General features: G+C 35.6%; 1 protein-coding gene across 25 annotated transcripts in view; it reads left to right on the forward strand.

The window, feature by feature from the left end:
• The window catches only part of PARPBP (PARP1 binding protein), a gene marked incomplete at both ends in the record, with an annotated part of 78,793 nt that overhangs the window by 20,107 nt on the left and 37,059 nt on the right, over positions 1-21,627 (forward strand). For 16 of the 25 annotated variants that reach the window (XM_082850074.1, XM_082850085.1, XM_082850096.1 and 13 more), the window contains one exon: positions 21,144-21,314. The exons of 8 other annotated variants lie outside the window; for them this stretch is intronic. In XM_082850074.1, the coding sequence (XP_082706200.1) occupies positions 21,144-21,314 (171 nt within the window). The remainder of the gene's footprint in view (positions 1-21,143; positions 21,315-21,627) is intronic. One more of the 25 variants, XM_082850092.1, reaches the window with a different exon arrangement.

The following is a 21,627-nucleotide window of genomic DNA, read 5'->3' on the forward strand; positions in this document are numbered from 1 at the left end:
AAAAACACAAACACATGGAGGCTAAAAAATATGTTACTAAATAACCAAGTGCTCACTGAAGAAATCAAAGAGGGAATTAAAAATACCTAGAGACAAATGACAAAACACAATGATCTGCTGCTGTGGGATGCAGCAAAGGCAGTTCTAAGAGGGAAGTTTATAGTTATACAAGCCTACCTCAAGAAACAAAAAAAATCTCAAATAAACAATCTAACCTTACACCTAAAGGAACTAGAGAAAGAAGAACAAACGAAACCCAAAGTTAGTAGAAGGAAAGAAATCATAAAGATCAGAGCAGAAATAAATGAAATACAAACAAAGAAAACAATAGCAAAGGTCAATAAAACTAAAAGCTGGTTCTTTGAGCAGATAAACAAAATTGATAAACCTTTAGCCAGACTCATCAAGAAAAAGGGAGAGGACGCAAATGAATAAAATTAGAAATGAAAAAGGAGAAGTTACAACAGACACCGCAGAAATACAAAGCATCCTGAGAGACTACTACAAGCAACTCTATGCTAATAAAATGGACAACCTGGAAGAAATGGACATATTCTTAGAAAGGTATAACCTCCCAAGCCTGAACCAGGAAGAAGTAGAAAATATGAACAGACTAATCACAAGTAATGAAATTAAAACTGTGATTAAAAATCTTCCAACAAACAAAAGTCCAGGACCAGATGGCTTCACAGGTGAATTCTATGAAACATTTAGAGAAGAGCTAAAACCCATCCTTCTCAAACTCTTCCAAAAACTTGCGGATTAAGGAACACTCCCAAACTCATTCTATGAGGCCACCATCACCCTGATACCAAAACCAGGGAAAGATACTACAAAAAAACAAAATTACAGACCAATATCATTGATGAATATAGATGCAAAAATCCTCAACAAAATACTAGCAAACAGAATCCAACAACACATTAAAAGGATCATATACCATGATCAAGTGGGATTTACCCTGGGATGCAAGGATTCTTCAATATACGCAAGTCAATCAATGTGATGCATCATATTAACAAATTGAAGAATAAAAACCATATGATCATCTCAGTAGATGCAGAAAAAGCTTTTGACAAAATTCAACACCCATTTATGATAAAAACTCTCCAGAAAGTGGGCATAGAGGGAACCTATCTCAACATAATAAAGGCCATATATGACAAACCCACAGCAAACATCATTCTCAATGGTGAAAAACTGAAAGCATTTCCTCTAAGATCAGGAACAAGACAAGGTTGCTCACTCTCACCACTATTATTCAACATAGTTTTGGAAGTCCTAGCCACGGCAATCAGAGAAGAAAAAGAAATAAAAGGACTACAAATTGGAAAAGAAGTAAAACTGTCACTGTTTGCAGATGACATGATACTATACATAGAGAATCCTAAATATGCCACCAGAAAACTTCTAGAGCTAATCAATGAATTTGGTAAAGTTGCAGGATACAAACTTCATGCACAGAAATCTCTTGCATTCCTATACACTAATGATGAAAAATCTGAAAGAGAAATTAAGGAAACACACCCATATACCATTGCAACAAAAAGAATAAAATACCTAGGATTAAACCTACCTAGGGAGACAAAAGACCTGTATGCAGAAAACTATAAGACACTAATGAAAGAAATTAAAGATGATACCAACAGATGGAGAGATATACCATGTTCTTGGATTGGAAGAATCAATATTGTGAAAATGACTATACTACTCAAAACAATCTACAGACTCAATGCAATCCCTATCAAATTACCAATGGCATTTTTTACGGAACTAGAACAAAAAATCTTAAAGTTTGTATGGAGACACAAAAGACCCCGAATAGCCAAAGCAGTCTTGAGTGAAAAAAACGGAGCTGGAGGAATCAGACTCCCTGACTTAAGACTATACTATGAAGCTACAGTAATCAAGACAATATGGTACTGGCACAAAAACAGAAACATAGATCAATGGAACAGGATAGAATGCCCAGAGGTAACCCAACGCACTTATGGTCAACTGATCTATGAGAAAGGCGGCAAGGATATACAATGGAGAAAAGACAGTCTCTTCAATAAGTGGTCCTCGGAAAACTGCACAGCTACATGTAAAAGAATGAAATTTTAACACTCCCTAACACCATACACAAAAATAAACTCAAAATGGATTCGAGACCTAAATATAAGACCGGACACTATACACCTCTTAGAAGAAAGCATAGGAAGAACACTCTTTGACATAAATCACAGCAAGATCTTTTTTGATCCACCTCCTAGAGTAATGGAAATAAACACAAAAATAAACAAATGGGACCTAATGAAACTTCAAAGCTTTTGCACAGCAAAGGAAACCATAAAGAAGACGAAAAGACAACCGTCAAAATGGGAGAAAGTATTTGCAAACGAATCAACGGACAAAGGATTAATCTCCAAAATATATAAACAGCTCATGCAGCTCATTATTAAAGAAACAAACAACCCAATCCAAAAATGGGCAGAAGACCTAAATAGACATTTCTCCAAAGAAGACTTACAGATGGCCAAGAAGCACATGAAAAGCTGCTCAGCATCACTAATTGTTAGAGAAATGCAAATCAAAACTACAATGAGGCATCACCTCACACCAGTTAGAATGGGCATCATCAGAAAATCTACAAACAACAAATGCTGGAGAGGGTGTGGATAAAAGGGAACCCTCTTGTACTGTTGGTGGGAATGTAAATTGATACCGCCACTATGGAGAACAGTATGGAGGTTCCTTTAAAAACTAAAAACAGAATTACCATATGATCCAGCATTCCCACTACTGGGCATATACCCAGAGATAACCATAATTCAAAAAGACACATGCACTCCAATGTTCATTGCAGCAGTGTTTACAATAGCCAGGTCATGGAAGCAACTTAAATGCCCATTGACAGACGAATGGCTAAAGAAGTTGTGGTACATATATACAATGGAATATTACTCAGCCATAAAAATGAACGAAATTGGGTCATTTGTTGAGACATGGATGGATCTAGAGACTGTCATACAGAGTGAAGTAAGTCAGAAAGAAAAAAACAAAAATCTTATATTAACACATGTATGTAGAACCTAGAAAAATGGTACAGATGAACTGGTTTGCGGGTGAGAAATTGAGACACAGATGTAGAGAACAAACGTATGGACACCAAGGGGGGAAGTTGGGGGGTGGTGTGATGAATTGGGCGATTGGGATTGACATGTATACACTAATGTGTATAAAATGGATGACTAATAGGAACCTGCTGTATAAAAAACTAAAATTAAATTCAAAAAAATAAAACTATGTTATGTAAAACATCTAGAACATGCCTACTTCCAAGTCAAATGCTTCAATAAGTTAATGCATTTGATGAATCACTTTCTCCATTTTCTGGAAGCATTGCTAAGGTAGATTCTTCCGTAAGTCCCGTGCTCTACAGATTGCAATTCTTTTTTTTTTTTTTTTTTTTTTGGCCTCACAGCGTGGCTTGTGGGATCTTAGTTCCTCAACCAGGGATTGAACCCCAGCCCTTGGCAGTGAAAGCGTGGAGTCCTAACCACTAGACTGCCAGGGAATTCCCCAGATTGCACTTTTAAAAATATATTTGATCACTACTGTCAAATACTTGTATACATACTTCTTAGACTTAATAATGTAGCTTATATGTGCATCTAATGTTTTTTCTGTCCTGTTTTAAAGTTAAATTGCTGATGCCATGACAGTTAATCCCTAAGATTCTTCAGCATATCACTTCCTGAAAATAAGGACAGAACCACAATACCATTATCATATATAAGAAAACTGAAGTATTCCCTAATATCATTCATTTACTATTTTCCCTATTCAAATTTCTCCACTTGTCCCTGTAATGGGCTTTATGTCTCTTTAGAGTCTTTTAGAATTCTCCTCAGGTTTTTTTTCTCTTGTTATTTATCTGTTGAGTTCCTACTGGTATTATTTAACTTGTTCCTCTATTTCCAATAAACTGGAAACATCTAAAAGCTTGCTTAGACTGAGCAATGTAATCTATGAAATACTTTATAACTGATGCTGAGTATTTCATTTTGTATCACACTAGGATACACAAACTGAAGTTGTCCTGAACTTGTGAGGTCTTTCCAATATAAAGATGTAGTTTTTCTTTTGCTGTCAAAAAAGATCTAGTGATACTCTAACTCTGTAAATATCCTGTTTCCCAGCAACCTTTCACCGAATGGTTTTGAGCATGCACTGATGATCCTTGTCTGAATCAGTTATTTCTTTAGAGTTTGCAGAATGGTTACTTTCCAACTCTATCATGTCTTTATACTAATTTGCTGCCATTTCTCAGTAAAGAAGAGCTTTATCTTATTAACTAGGATGAAGTACAGTTCCCTAAAAATGGCAGGGTCACTACTTAATTCTTTCTGTTTAATTACCAGTTTAGGAGTTAGTGTAATAATTACTTATAGGAAGAAAATTAGATGTTTTTATTTCTGTTTATGTTTCTCTTTTTATGTGTGTTTACATTACTATGGACTCATGGATTTTTATTTATTCAGAGTTTTAAAATCAATTTGTCATTAATCTTTGATGCTAAAATGTAGGGGTCCCTTTAATCTGGCTTCTGTATCTTTTTTACATGCCCTATTAGACTTTTGAGCACTTACCTCTTTTCTGGTACAAGAAAAGTATCCCAAGCCCACCTTTGGTTGTTTCCTGCTTAGGCATGGTTTCTTTTAGTGATTTTAACTACTTTCTGTTGCTTTACATTCATTTATTGCTTACATTCTCATTGTTTGTTTTTCCTACCTTGACAAGATATTTACCAAATTGCGTGGTCTTTTCTCAGTGATACTTAAGGAGTACACTCTTTTTTTTTTTTTTTTAGGAGTACATTCTTATAGGCTACAGGGAGGAAACAATAATTGTTATTGTGCCTTTCATTTAAGAGGAATGAACTAATTTGTACATTTAAAATGACCTAAATAACCAGGAATGAGGACCTGCCCATTCCAATGGAAAAATCCTTATAAGGAGCCTCATAGAAAATGTATCTTGTGTGGAACATGGTTAGATTAAAAGAATGTACAGCTTTTTTCTCAGTTTATTTTTCCATTTATAAGATGAATTTATGGAAGGGAACATAATAGGTCTTTGTGGAAGAAACAAAAAGAAATTACAGAAGCAATTAAGAGAGCTCAAATAATGGGGTTTATGTCAGTTGCATTTATTTATTTATTTTTGGCTGCATTCAGTCTTCGTTGCTGGGTGTGGGCTTTCTCTAGTTGCAGAGAGCGGGGGCTACACTTCATTGTGGTGCACGGGCTTCTCATTGAAGTGGCTTCTCATTGTGGACCACAGGCCCTAGGCGTGCGGGCTTCAATAGTTGTGGCATGTGGGCTCAGTAGTTGTGGCTCATGGGCTGTAGAGCGCAGGCTCAGTAGTTGTGGTGCACGGGCTTAGTTGCTCCTCGGCATGTGGGATCTTCCTGGACCAGGGATCAAACCCGTGTCTCCTGCATTGGCAGGCGGATTCTTAACCACTGTGCCACCGGGGAAGTCCCCAGTTACATACTGATATAAGGATCCTGCATATCTCAGACACCCTAATGTTTGTAACATCAAATACCGGCAGTAAACTATATAAAGTTGTCATCAATAAACTTATTTTATGATTAAAAAAATCCTAAAGGGATAGCCATGAAAAAGAATTATAGTATATAGAAACTGAAGGGTCTTCACTGTAAGCATATAGTTTTCTCATTTAACAAACAATGGTAGTTTCGTCATGTTAATCCTCTACTTTTTATCTTTTGCCTTCTTGGATTATATTTTCTAAGAGAATTTTATCTACCAGTTAGCTGATGGATTAGATTTTATGAGGACTATTAAAATAGCAGCTATCCTCTCAACCATTTTTCTGTTACTTGCGGACTTCTGATTTTTCTTTTGCAAAGTATTTTATTTCTGTTAAAATTCCTAAGTGACTTTTTGGGCTACAGTCGTAAAAAGATATATTTTGATCACCAAATGCTTACTAATGTCACACCAGCTTCTCAAGTAGATGAATGAAATGGACTGGAGAAACAATATTTTTGTTTCCTTATTTTATTTTACTTTATTTTATTTTCCCCTGAGGTACTAATCTATTGCTTTAGAAATTCTGAAGTAATGAAGGGAAAAACAGAATAAAGGCCCCAAAAGAAAATCATCAGTTAAATAAAAAAATTCTACGAGTATATTAGTTCTAGTCCAATCTTGTTTGTTCATTATATGTAAGAATTTATGTGTTGACAAATAAAAACAATACTTGTATAAATTTTAATATCAATTTAGAAAAACTGACTTTATTCAAATTGAGATTGAACATATGCATTTTAGTAATAGTTAAGAGTTAGTAAAAGCAACTTGAAGTTGTCAAAAAGCTTAAATAAAATTGTTCAACTTCTAAAGAAACATTGCAAATATTTTGTGGTATGGATAGAATCAGTTTATTAAACAGATAAATGGAACAGTATCTTTATTTTTGGTATCTGGGTAAAAGCTTCAATATTGTGGATTTTTTCAATTTAAGCCCTTGCTTCTGGACATCATAACTGTATTTATGTGGAATGCTTTTCCAGAGAGCCTCTTTAAAACCCACTTGCAAATACAAGAGCAGGGAAACCATAACTGCCATGTTATCTGACCATAATGATAGGGATAGATTTCCAATTGCAGCCATGAGTTAAAAGAAACACTCTAACTGTGAGGACTCCAAGATGTTTTTCCCTGATGTTTGCCTAACATCACAGATCAGAAGGACACTATTTGCTAGCCTTTAAGAACAAGTTGTAGATGTGGGAGTTTAAGCCCTGGTCTTGTACCCAATAAGGATCAGACATATACATATTAGTAAACTCTCATTATTTCTGGACAGCAAAAGCACAGTGAAAGAGATTGCCTGAAATTAAATGTAAAAAGAGTAAAGGAATTTCTGATTACAACGTGAATATCTCTTTCCTCTGCTTTGATTTTTGGGAAATTGTGTCACGCTTCCTGTATGTTTTAGACAGACTGTTGCACTGTTAGGTTAAAATGGAAACTTTGTATTATAGATTCACATGAAGTATTGTGATTTACTGTGAAAGTAAAGATAAAAGGACTTTTGAAATAAAGCAGAAAACTATGTTATACCTTACTTTATAAAATTTTAGGACAGATCTTTTTTTAAAAAATATATGTGAAAGCACTTTAATGATGAAAAGTAACCTCCTACTACTATTAATAATAATAGTAATAACAATAACAACAATAATACTTAATATTAGCAGTAGTATGTTCTACCGTATAAAATAATCTTCCAGTTTCAGGAGTAGTATGAGGCTAAGTTGAGTCCCCAGAGAGTAATATACTACTTATTTAAAGAAGAAGAAACAACTTTCAAAAAATGCTGAAAAACATTTCATTTATTACTCTGTCTCTGTAGCATTAATGGTAACCTAGGGTTCTTAAAGATTTTTGTGCGTCCCCAGGTATTCAACTCACTACTAGAAGACTTCTTTCTTTCTTTCTCCCTTCCTTCCTCCCTCTGTCCCTCCTTCTCTCTCTCTTTCTCTTTCTTTTCTTTTCTTTCTTTCCTTCTTTCCCAGTGGCCCAATTCAGCACACCACCATCCACACCCCACCGCGGTTTTACCCCTTGGTGTCCATACGTTTGTTCTCTACATTTGTGTCTCAACTTCTGCCCTGCAAAGCAGTTCATCTGTACCATTTTTCTAGGTTCCACATACATGCGTTAATATACGATATTTGTTTTTCTCTTTCTGACTTACTTCACTCTGTATGACAGTCTCTAGATCCATCCACGTCTCAACAAATGACCCAATTTCGTTCCTTTTCATGGCTGAGTAATATTCCATTGTATATATATACCACAACTTCTTTATCCATTCATCTGTCGATGGGCATTTAGGTTGCTTCCATGACCTGGCTATTGTAAATAGTGCTACAGTGAACATTGGGGTCCATGTGTCTTTTTTTTTTTTTTTTTTGGCGGTATGCAGGCCTCTCACTGTTGTGGCCTCTCCCATTGCGGAGAACAGGCCCTGGAGGCGCAGGCTCAGTGGCCATGGTTCACGGGCCTAGCCACTCCGCGGCATGTGGGATTTTCCCAGGCTGGGGCATGAACCCGTGTCCCCTGCATCGTCAGGTGGACTCTCAACCACTGCGCCACCAGGGAAGTCCCATGTGTCTTTTTGAATTATGGTTTTCTCTGGGTATATGCCCAGTAGTGAGAATGCTAGATCATATGGTAATTCTATTTTTAGTATTTAAGGAACCTCCATACTGTTCTCCATAGTGGCGGTATCAATTTACATTCTCACCAACAGTGCAAGAGGGTTTCCTTTTCTCCACACCCTCTCCAGCATTTCTGGTCTGTAGATTATCTGATGATGCCCATTCTGACTGGTGTGAGGTGTTGCCTCATTGTAGTTTTGATTTGCATTTATCTAATAATTAGTGATGTTGAGCAGCTTTTCATGTGTTTCTTGGCCATCTGTATGTCTTCCTTGGAGAAATGTCTATTTAGGTTTTCTGCCCATTTTTGGATTGAGTTGTTTGTTTCTTTAATATTGATCTATATGAGCTGTTTACGTAGTTTGAAGATTAATCCTTTGTCCGTTGATTCGTTTGCAAATATTTTCTCCCATTTTGAGAGTTGTCTTTTCATCTTGTTTATGGTTTCCATTGCTGTACAAAGGTTTTGAAGTTTCATTAGGTCCCATTTGTTTATTTTTGTTTTTATTTCCATTACTCTAGGAGGTGGATCAAAAAAGATCTTGCTGTGATTTATGTCAAAGAGTGTTCTTCCTATGTTTTCTTCTAAGACGTATAGTGTCCGGTCTTATATTTAGGTCTCGAATCCATTTTGAGTTTATTTTATTGTATGGTGTTAGGGAGTGTTCTAATTTCATTCTTTTACATGTAGCTGTCCAGTTTTACCAGCACCATGTATTGAAGAGACTGTCTTTTCCCCATTGTATATCCTTGCCTCCTGTGTCATAGATAAGTTGACCATAGGTGCGTGCATTTATCTCTGGGCTTTCTTTCTTGTTCCATTGATCTATGTTTCTGTTTTTGCCAGTACCATATTGTCTTGATTACTGTAGCTTTATAGTATAGTCTTAAGTCAGGGAGTCTGATTCCTCCAGCTCCGTTTTCTTCCCTCAAGACTGCTTTGGCTATTCAGGGTCTTTTGTGTCTCCATACAAATTTTAAGATTTTTTGTTCTAGTTATGTAAAAAATGCCATTGGTAATTTGATAGGAATTGCATTGAGTCTGTAGATTGCTTTGGGTAGTACAGTCATTTTCACAATATTGATTCTTCCAATCCAAGAACATGGTATATCTCTCCATCTGTTGGTATCATCTTTAATTTCTTTCATCAGTGTCTTACAGTTTTCTGCATACAGGTCTTTTGTCTCCCTAGGTAGGTTTAATCCTAGGTATTTTATTCTTTTTGTCGCAATGGTAAATGGGCGTGTTTCCTTAATTTCTCTTTCAGATTTTTCATCATTAGTGTATAGGAATGTAAGAGATTTCTGTGCATGAAGTTTGTATCCTGCAACTTTACCAAATTCATTGATTAGCTCTAGAAGTTTTCTGGTGGCATATTTAGGATTCTCTATGTATAGTATCATGTCATCTGCAAACAGTGACAGTTTTACTTCTTTTCCAATTTGTAGTCCTTTTATTTCTTTTTCTTCTCTGATTGCCGTGGCTAGGACTTCCAAAACTATGTTGAATAATAGTGGTGAGAGTGAGCAACCTTGTCTTGTTCCTGATCTTAGAGGAAATGCTTTCAGTTTTTCACCATTGAGAATGATGTTTGCTGTGGGTTTGTCATATATGGCCTTTATTATGTTGAGATAGGTTCCCTCTATGCCCACTTTCTGGAGAGTTTTTATCATAAATGGGTGTTGAATTTTGTCAAAAGCTTTTTCTGCATCTACTGAGATGATCATATGGTTTTTATTCTTCAATTTGTTAATATGGTGTATCACATTGATTGATTTGCGTATATTGAAGAATCCTTGCATCCTGGGGTAAATCCCACTTGATCATGGTGTATGATCCTTTTAATGTGTTGTTGGATTCTGCTCGCTAGTATTTTCTTGAGAATCTTTGCATCTATATTCGTCAGTGATATTAGTCTGTAATTTTGTTTTTTTGTAGTATCTTTCCCTGGTTTTGGTATCAGGGTGATGGTGGCCTCATAGAATGAGTTTGGGTGTGTTCCTTAATCCACAAGTTTTTGGAAGAGTTTGAGAAGGATGGGTGTTAGCTCTTCTCTAAATGTTTCATAGAATTCACCTGTGAAGCCATTTGGTCCTGGACTTTTGTTTGTTGGAAGATTTTTAATCACAGTTTTAATTTCATTACTTGTGATTGGTCTTTTCATATTTTCTACTTCTTCCTGGTTCAGTCTTGGAAGGTTATACCTTTCTAAGAATTTCTCCATTTCTTCCAGGTTGTCCATTATATTGGCATAGAGTTGCTTGTAGTAGTCCCTTAGGATGCTTTGTATTTCTGTGGTGTCTGTTGTAACTTCTCCTTTTTCAATTCTAATTTTATTGATTTGAGTCCTCTCCCTCTTTTTCTGATGAGTTTGTCTAATGGTTTATCAGTTTTGTTTATCTTCTCAAAGAACCAGCTTTTAGTTTTATTGACCTTTGCTATTGTTTTCTTTGTTTGTATTTCATTTATTTCTGCTCTGATCTTTATGATTTCTTTCCTTCTGCTAACTTTGGGTTTTGTTTGTTCTTTCTCTAGTTCCTTTAGGGGTAAGGTTAGATTGTTTATTTGAGATTTTTCTTGTGTCTTGAGGTAGGCTTGTATAGCTATAAACGTCCCTCTTAGAACTGCTTTTGCTGCATCCCATAGGTTTTGGATTGTCGTGTTTTCATTGTCATTTGTCTCTAGGTATTTTTTGATTTCCTCTTTGATTTCTTCAGTGATCTCTTGGTTATTTAGTAATGTATTGTTTAGCCTCCATGTGTGTGTGTGTTTTTTATGTTTTTTTCCCTGTAATTCATTTCTTATCTCATAGCGTTGTGGTCAGAAAGATGCTTGGTATGATTTTAATTTTCTTAAATTTACTGAGGCTTGATCTGTTACCCAACATGTGGTCTATCCTGGAGAATGTTCCATGCGCACTTGAGAAGAAAGTGTAATCTGCTGTTTTTAGATGGAATGTTCTATAAATATCAATGAAATCTATTTGGTCTATTTTGTCATTTAAAGCTTGTGTTTCCTTATTAATTTTCTGTCTGGATGATCTGTCCATTGGTATAAGTGAGGTGTTAAACTCCCCCACTATTATTGTGTTACTGTTGATTTCCTCTTTTATAGCTGTTTGCAGTTGCCTTATGTATTGAGGTGCTCCTATGTTGGGTGCATGTATATTTATAATTGTTATATCTTCTTCTTGGATTGACCTCTTTATCATTATATAGTGTCCTTCCTTGTCTCTTGTAACATTCTTTATTTTAACGTCTATTTTATCTGTTATGAATATTGCTACTCCAGCTTTCTTTTGTTTTCCATTTGCATGGAGTTATCTTTTTCCATCCCCTCACTTTCAGTCTGTATGTGTCACTAGGTCTGAAGTGGGTCTCTTATAGACAGCATCTGTATGTGTCTTGTTTTTGTATCCATTCAGCAAGCCTGTGTCTTTTTTGTTGGAGCACTTAATCCATTCACGTTTAAGATAATTTTCGATATGTATGTTCCTATGACCATTGTCTTTTTGTTTTGGGTTTGTTCTTGTAGGTCCTTTTCTTCTCTTGTGTTTCCCACTTAAAGAAGTTCCTTTAGCATTTGTTGTAGAGCTGGTTTGGTGGTGCTGAATTCTCTGAGCTTTTGCTTGTCTGTAAAGCTTTTGATTTCTCCATCGAATCTGAATGAGATCCTTGCTGGGTAGAGTAATCTTGGTTGTAGGTTTTTCCCTTTCATCACTTTAAGTATATCATGCCACTCCCTTCTGGCTTGTAGAGTTTCTGCTGAGAAATCAGCTGTTAACCTTATGGGAGTTCCCTTGTATGTTATTTGCTGTTTTTCTCTTGCTGCTTTCAATAATTTTTCTTTGTCTTTAATTTTTGCCAATTTGATTACTATGTGTCTCGGCGTGTTTCTCCTTGTGTTTATCCTGTATTGGACTCTGCGCTTCCTGGACTTGGGTGGCTACTTTCTTTCTCATGTTAGGGAATTTTTTTATTATAATCTCTTCAAATATTTTCTCGGATCCTTTCTCTCTCTCTTCTCCTTTTGGGACCCCTATAATGCAAATGTTGTTGTGTTTAGTGTTGTCCCAGAGGTCTCTTAGGCTGTCTTCATTTCTTTTCATCATTCTTTTTTCTTTATTCTGTTCCGCAGCAGTGAATTCCACCATTCTGTCTTCCAGGTCCCTTATCCGTTCTTCTGCCTCAGTTATTCTGCTGTTGATTCCTTCGAGTGTATTTTTCATGTCAGTTACTGTATTGTTCATCTCTGGTAATTTGTTCTCTAATTCTTGTAGGTCTTTGTTAAACATTTCTTGCATCTTCTCGATCTTTGCCTCCATTCTTTTTCCAAGGTCCTGGATCATCTTTACTATCATTATTCTGAATTCTTTTTCTGGAAGGTTGCCAATCTCCACTTCATTTAGTTAGTTTTCTGGGGTTTTATCTTGTTCCTTCATCTGGTAGATAGGCCTCTGCCTTTTCATCTTGTCTATCTTTCTTTGAATGTGTTTTGTGTTCCACAGGCTGCAGGATTGTAGTTCTTCTCTTTTTCATTTATTTCTCATCTGATCTTTTTTTTTTTTGCGGTATGCGGGCCTCTCAGTGTTATGGCCTGTCCTGTTCAAGAGTACAGGCTCCGGACGTGCAGGCTCAGCGGCCATGGCTCACAGGCCTAGCCACTCTGCGGCATGTGGGATCTTCCCGGACCAGGGCACGAACCCTTGTCCGCTGCATCGGAAGGCGGACACTGTGCCACCAGGGAAGCCACATTTTTTTTTTTTTAATTTATTCATTCGTTTATTTATTTTTGGCTGTGTTGGGTCTTCGTTTCTGTGTGAGGGCTTTCTCTATTTGCGGCAAGCGGGGGCCACTCTTCATCGCGGTGTGCGGTCCTCTCACTATCACGGCCTCTCGTTGCGGAGCACAGGCTCCAGACACGCAGGCTCAGTAATTGTGGCTCACGGGCCTAGTTGCTCCGCGGCATGTGCGAGCTTTCCAGACCAGGGCTCGAACCCGTGTCCCCTGCCTTGGCAGGCAGATTCTCATCCACTGCACCACCAGGGAAGCCCTGATCTGATCTTGTTGATTTTTTTCCTTCTGCTAACTTTGGGTTTGTTTTTCTTCTTTCTCTTAATTTCTTTAGGTGTAGGATTAAGTTGTTTATTTGAAATTTTTCTTGTTTCTTGAGGTAGGATGTGTTGCTATAACCTTCCCTCTTAGCACTGCTTTTGCTGCATCCCATAGGTTTTAGGTTATCATGTTTTCATTGGCATTTGTTTCTAGCTATATTTTGATTTCCTCTTTGTTTTCTTCAGTGATCTCTTCGTTATTTAGTAATGTATTGTTTAGCCTCCATGTGTTTGTATTTTTTACGTTTTTTTCCTTAATTGATATGTAGTCTTATAGTGTTGTGGTCGGAAAACATACTTGATACGATTTCAATTTTCTTAAATTTACCAAGGCATGATTTGTGACCCACGATATATTTTATCATGAGAATGTTCCATGAGCACTTGAGAAGAAAGTGTTTTCTGTTCTTTTTGGATGGAATGTCCTATAAATATCAATTAAGTCCATCTTGTTTAATGTATCATTAAAGCTTGTGTTTTCTTATTCATTTTCATTTTGAGTGATCTGTCCATTGGTGAAAGTGGGGTGTTATAGTCCCCTAGTATCATTGTGTTACTGTCGATTTCCCCTTTTATGGCTGTTAGCATTTGCCTTATGTATTGAAGTCCTTGTATGGTTGGTGCATAAATATTTACAAATGTTATATCTTCTTCTTGGATTGATCCCTTGATCATTTTAGGACAGATCTTAAAGATGATTTTAATTTAGTTGTATCTTAGTACTTTTCTTTTTAAGGCAATGTAATAAAAATATATGAGCACTTATTTGATCCCAACTTCCCAATAAGTTTTTATCAATAGTTTCAATTTTGAAATATCTAAAAGGGGCAAATACATGTATTAATTTTTCTTTCATTTATCATTGAACAAATGCTGATTGAGAACTTATTAATAAGAATGGATTGATTACCTGCTCTTATGCCAGTCATTCTTTTAGGGCCTAAGGATGCATCATTTGCTCTCAGGGCACTCATAAAATAGTAGAAAGATTAATAAAATAGACAAAGTATCAGAAGGTATTAATATTTATGTAGAGAATTATAATTGGTTCATATGCATAGTTATAACAGGTTGATAAGAAAGAGAATATGTGAATTGCTTCTTTATACTGGAAAATCAGGGAGCCTCTCTTCAAATGTAACATTTAGTATCTTTAATATTTAAGAAAAATAGTTTCATAGAATTCATATCAAACTTTTTGTTTTAATGAATTTTGCTTAGATTTTATTTGGAGTCCATGTTTAAGGTAACCTTTTCCTGTCCATTGAGGTTTTCTAAATTGACCCTGACTGCCTTACATGTTTTAAGAATTGTTTTTTACATGAAAGTTAAATAATCCCAAAGCATGTTATCTTTAGAAGTGCTTTTAAGATGTGTATGAACTTGAAACTTCCTTTATAACTGTCTGAGAGACTTCCTATTGATTTGTAAGTTTTATTTCTACCTTTTAACTCTCTTTTGTGCTTCTTAATTTAATGTGATTAGACAGAATATTAAGAAATCTTAATTTTAATAAGGAAAATATTTTCTTAGAGTTTACAGATGATAAATTATGGGGTCTTTAGCTAAGGTGTCAGTCACTGATAGACTTATGAATTTCATGAGTTTTGAGCATAAGTTGAGTTTAGCATTTGTGAGTCTATTTTCCCAGGGTAATAGGCAAGGAGAGGATTTCAAGTGAACATTCTGGGAGCAACATCTAAGAATTAAAAACAAACAGGATTCCAGAGCAGGGTGAAAGTAGTTGAGAGTGTGAGAATAAGGAGAGAATTTCATGCAAGGAATTTAATTTTGATGAAATCCAATTTATCATTTTTTTTCTATTATGTTTTGTACTTTTGCTGTCATATCTAATAAATCTTCCTAATCCCAAGTCATGAAGATATTCTCCTATGTTTTCTTCTGAAAGTTTTATAATTTTATACTGTACATTTAGGTCTGTGATCTACTTTGAGTTAATTTTTATAAAAGGTGTGAGGTTTAGATGAAGTTCATTTGTTTTGCATATGGATGACCAGTTGCTCCCACACCAATTATTGTAAAGACTGTCCTTTCTTTATTGCTTCTGTTGCACCTGTATCAAAAATCAAATGGCAATATCTGTGTTCTCTTTCTGGACTCTATTCTGTTTCATTGATCTGAGTGTCTGTCCTTTTGTAAATACTATGCTTTTTTTGGTTTTGTTTTTACAATTTATATTCACTTATTAAAAGGAAACGTTTATAATCTCAAGGTTGAGAAGGATTCTTAAGACCCAGAAAGCAGAAAAAATTAGGGAAGAGATTAATGAATTTGATCATTACAAAATGTAAAAATTTCTTGACCTATTCTATTAACAGTGGTAAAATATAAGAAACAGACTGAGAGGAGATCTTTGCCAGTGCATAATATATGAGGGTTAAAATCTAGAATATAAAAAGAAATACTATGAATAAGAAAAAAGCAAACAAATTACACAATAGAAAGCCATGCAGTCAGTTAACAGGAAAAGAAATAAAGATGGCCAACACATTTTAAAAAAGATTCCTAGTCTTCCAGGTAATGAGAGGAAATAGGTAAAACTTATAAGTTTTATAACATTAAGTATTGGCCAGGATATAGGAAAATGGGAACTCTCCTTCACTGTTGGTGGGGGTATAAATAGGTACAAGTGAAGGACACTTGGCAGTATGTATTAAAATAATAGAAAAGTACATTCTCTATAATCCCAGCAGTACTATAAAAACACTCAACATATATACAGGGAGATCAGTATCAGAATATACATGCAGCAATGCTTATAATAAAATTTGGAGGAATCTAAATGACCCTCATTAGGGGAATGACTAAATTGTAATATTTTTATATTAGAATGCTATATATTACTGTTTATAAGGAGACAGGTTAAGTTTCTCTTTATGGGCCTGAAAACTTCCTGACACTCATTATATAAGCAATATTTTTTCCTTCTTTCACAGAAGAAAGGTAGAATTAAATTGTAACATTGGCAGTTTACAGCAAGATTTATGTGCTGTTTTCAAGAAAATGGATACTCCTGTGAGAAGTCTTTGTTCATAAAAACATGTTTTTCTGTTGTTTAATGTATCTATTGGGTTGCCCAAAAAGTTCGTTCGAGTTTGTCCGTAAGATGGTACAGAAAAACATGAACAAACTTTCTGGCCAACCCAATATTAGAAAATAAGAGGGAAGCACCCCTAGTGCCTCAAAGGAAATAAGAAAATTAAGACTGAATATCACCTGGGTTCCAAGTTTCTGCCATGGGAAGGAAATCAATACTGTGCTATCTTGACTATTGTAATTGTAAAGTAATTTTTAAGATCATTTTTCAGCACATATAATATGTTGTTTCATTGTCTTCTGGCTTACATACTTAATTTTTGATGTTCTATTGACCTTACTATTGTTCCTATGTATGTAATGTGTCATTTTGCTCTGGCTGCTCTTAAGATTTTTTATCTTTGGATGTCAGAGTTTAAGTGTAAAGGAGTGCTTTTCTTTGTGTTTTCCTACTTGAGTAACTTCTTGGATCTATAAATTGATGTTTTCCACCAAATTTGGGATGCTTTTTGCCATAATTTCAGCAAATATTTTTTCTGTTCTTTTCACTCCTCTGCAGCAATTTCAATTACATGTATGTCGGACTTGTTTAATTTGACCTGCAGATCTCTTTGGTTCCTTCTTTTTTTCTCTTTTGTTTTTCAGATTTGGTAATTTCTATTTGTATATCTATATGTGCACTGATAGTTTCTTTCACTTTCTTCAAGTTGCTGTTGAGCACACCAAGCAAATTTTGTTTCAGTTATTGTACTTTTTATCTCTAGAATTTTCTCTTTATATTGTCCACTTTTCAGTTCTCATTCCTCTATTAAGTCACTGATAACATAGTTTCCTTTAATTCATTGAACACATTTTAGTTTAGTTCTTTGACTATATTTAGAGCAGATGCTTTGATATTCTGTCTGATAAATCTAACATGTAGGTCCACTTGGTGACATTTTCTATTGACTGCTTTTTATCCTAAGAAGGGGTCACAGTCCCTTTTCTTTGGCTGTCTAGTAATTTTTGGATGAAACCCAGACATTTCAGGTAATATTTTATAGCAACTCCAGTTTTTTCTCATATTCTTCTGAGGAACATGGGTTTTTATTTCTAGTAGGCAGGTAACTTGCCTAGATTCCAACTTCATAGTTTGTTTCCTTGGTGGTATGCATTGGATATCTGTTCTTATAGTTTCCCTTTGCTGATTTTTTTAGCTTGGCTTTTGTAAGCCTTCCCTCTGCCTGCCAAATTTGGCAGTCAGCCAAGCATTTGGGGGAGATATGGAGCTTATTTCTGTGGATTCCTTTTTCCTAGGGATTTTCATGAATTTTCCAGTTGTTCTGACAGGTTTTGGCTTTGTATACTTAACATTTCAAGCCTGTTCAGCTTCAGTTTTCTGCCACTTAAGCTATACACAGTTGTAGAGTGCATTCAGTTTAGCAAACCTTCAGACGCATAGCTCTGGTTCTTTATAGCTCAATCTTTCTAATATATTTCTTTCTGTTTTCTGTCTGTGTTTTTGATGGACCCCCTGGAATCTTCCCCATGCTTGCATAGTTTTGCTGTCAGCGAGGGGTTTTGGATATTTATGCTCTCAATTGTTTCTAGGAATTCCTCCTTTAAATTTCTAGCTGTTTTCCCAGCTCTGAATTCTAATCTCTGGCACCTTTAGTCACTTCTATAGTCATGAAACTTGGGCCAGTAAACTACAAACTTAATTCATACCCTTCTTATTGCAGTTCTTTTAAAACTAAATGTTCCTCCAGCCTCTATTTTTTGGACACTTACCAGTGTCTTTAAATACTATTTAAAATTTTTTATTTAATATTTAATGTTTGTTATTTAAGGGATTCTCATGATAAGTTGCATCCCCTCCTTTACTGGAAGTTGTAGGGACTTGAATAAGCACAAACTTGCAATTCTTACCCTCCTTGTTGCAGTTCTTCTAACATTAAATTCTCCTCCAGCTTGTGTCTGCTTTTTGGATGCTTTCCAGTGTCTTTACATAGTTATGTTTTAAAAATTTTACCTAATATTTTGTAGTGATTACCTGTGGGAGTTCACAGTATCATTTCTGTAATACTAGAAGTTGCAAGGCTTTGAAAAGCTATAGTTAGCTAATTTTAAGAAAAAGATCATTGAATACCCTGGTTTATCACTTGACTGTGAAGGACAAGTGCCGTATATATGAAAGAACTATTGCCCCTATCAAGTTCTCACAAATGTTACTTATCTTGTGTTTGAACAGTCTATAGCTCTGTTTTAGGCCAGTTAATGTCAACGTCAACTACTTGCTATTATTTGCTAACATTTGGTTGAATCTCTTTATTTTAATTCTTAGTTGGTTATTTGGTATTGTGAAAGTCAGTATCTAGTAATTCTTCAGAAATTTAACAATTTAACTTCAGCCCTTATATCTTGCCCTGTAAAGAGACATGGGTATGGGACCAAATAGTGGCACTTGGCCCATTCCCTACGCTTCAGGGAGCTTCATTGTTAGTGATTATTTAGTGGCAAATGTATGTAGGGAAATGAGATCAGGTCTCATCAGAAATGCAGCTGTATCTTTTATATCATTTTCTAAGAGACATTTTCCAACAATTATGATAGTTGTTATTTACTTATAGATTCTCATTGATGGCAAGTTGGTTTCACGAGCCAGGATATGTTCATTGTTCAACCCAAACTTTTGGTTTATATGACAATTCTCTTTTCCCAAAGAGCTGAGTGAGATACTGTCATTGAATGATCATAAGTATTTTTGCTGCGTATTAAAAAAAGATTGTTGGAATGGGAGAAAATATTTGCAAATGATACGACAGGCAAGGGCTTAATCTCCAAAATATATAAACAGCTCATACAACTCAACAACAAAAAAATAAACAACCCAATCGAAAAATGGGCAGAAGAGCTTACTAGACATTTCTCCAAAGAAGATCTTCAAGTAGTTACTTGAAAAGATGACCAGCATCACTAAATTATTAGAGAAACGCAAATCAAAACTACAATGAGGTATCAACTCATACCAGTCAGAATGGCCATCATCAAAAAATCTACAAACAATAAATGCTGGAGAGGGTGTGGAGAAAAGGGAACCCTCTGGCACTGTTGGTGGGAATGTAAATTGATACAGCCACTATGGAGAACAGTATGGAGGTTCCTTAAAAAACTAAAAACAGAACTACCATATGACCCAGCAATCCCACTACTGGGCATATACCCTGAGAAAACCATAATTCAAAAAGAGTCGTGTACCATAATGTTCATTGCAGCTCTATTTACAATAGCCAGGACATGGAAGCAACCTAAGTGTCCATCGACAGATGAATGGATAAAGAAGATGTGGCACATATATACAATGGAATATCACTCAGCCATAAAAAGAAACGAAATTGAACTATTTGTAGTGAGGTGGATGGACCTAGAGTCTGTCATACAGAGTGAAGTAAGTCAGAAAGAGAAAAACAAATACCATATGCTAACACATATATATGGAATCTAAAAAAAAAAAAAACGTTCTGAAGAACCTAGGGGCAGGACAGGAATAAAGATGCAGACCTACTAGAGAATGGACTTGAGGACACGGGGAGGGGGAAGGGTAAGCTGGGACGAAGTGAGAGAGTGGCATGGACTTATATATACTACCAAATGTAAAATTGATAGCTAGTGGGAAGCAGCTGCATAGCACAGGGAGATCAGGTCTGTGCTTTGTGACCACCTAGGGGGTGGGATAAGGAGGGTGGGAGGGAGGGAGATGCAAGAGAGAAGAGTTATGGGGATATATATATAGCTGATTCACTCTGTTATAAAGCAGAAACTAACACACCATTGTAAAGCAATTATACTCCAATAAAGATGTTAAAAAAAAAAACAACTCCAATGAGGTACCACCTCACACTGGTCAGAATGGGCATCATTAAAAAGTCTACAAATAACAAATGCTGGAGAGGGTGTGGAGAAAAGGGAACCCTACAACACTGTTGGTGGGAATGTAAGTTGGTACAGCCACTATGGAAAACAGTATGGAGGCTCCTCAGAAAGCTGAAAATAGAGTTACCATATGATCCAGCAATCCCACTCCTGGGAATATACCTGGTCAAAGCTATAGTTCAGAAAGATACATGTGCCCCTATATTCATAGAAGCACTGTTCACAATAGCCAAAATATGGAAACAACCTAAATGTCCATTGACAGGTGAATGGATAAAGATGTGGTATATGTATACGATGGAATACTACTCAACCATAAAAAATAATGAAATAATGCCATTTGCAGCAACATGGATGCAACTAGAGATTATCATACTAAGTGAAGTAAGTCAGAAAGAGAAAGATGAATACCGTATTATATCACTTATATGTGAAATCTAAAATATGGCACAAATAAGTTTATCTGCAAAACAAAAACCGACTCATAGAGAACAGACTTGTGGTTGCCAAGGGTGGTGGGGGGAGAGGGATGGACTGGGAGTTTGGGGTTGGTAGATGCAAACTATTACATTTAGAATCGATAAACAACAAGGTCCTACTGTATAGCATGGGGAACTATATTCAATATCCTGTGATAAACCATAATGGAAAAGAATATGAAAGAATGTTTATGTGTGTATAACTGAGTCACTTTGCTGCACAGCAGAGATTGGCACAGCATTGTAAATCACTTATACTTCAATAAAAAATAAATAAATAAAAAGATTATTTATGAATTTAGAAATCTTCAATAAAGAAAATATTTTATTGTACAGGTACAGTTACTAGCAAAGAAAATTATCTACTCATATTTAAACCTGCTGGTGAATTCAAAGAACGACTTGGCTCTGGCTCATATTCTCAATATTCCTGATAGAGGACTTGGAAGAGAAGCCTTCACTGATTTGAAACATGCTGCTCGAGAGAAACAGATGTCTATCTTTTTGGTATGGACATGTTACCTTTTCAATATTTATTTTAAAGACTCTCTGAACAGTGGATCCATGTACCTTAATATAGAATTCTTTTAACTATGACAGAGCAACTTTTAAATTGTGAATATGTGTTCTATGTCATGTATTTGAAAATCCATGGTAGTTTTGTTTTTTACTGTATATTTTACTATATATATAGTTCATAAGGGAGAATTTCTCTAAAGCTGTGTTTCCCTACATGTGTTCTGCGGAGTGCTAACCCTGTTAGATTCTCCTTGAATAAATTATTTCCAGAGGCAAAACTGCCTGTTCAATGCTCTTTGAA

The sequence above is a fragment of the Leucopleurus acutus genome (assembly GCF_964270905.1).
Source record: "Leucopleurus acutus genome assembly, chromosome: 11".
NCBI classification, from domain to species: Eukaryota; Metazoa; Chordata; class Mammalia; order Artiodactyla; family Delphinidae; genus Leucopleurus; species Leucopleurus acutus.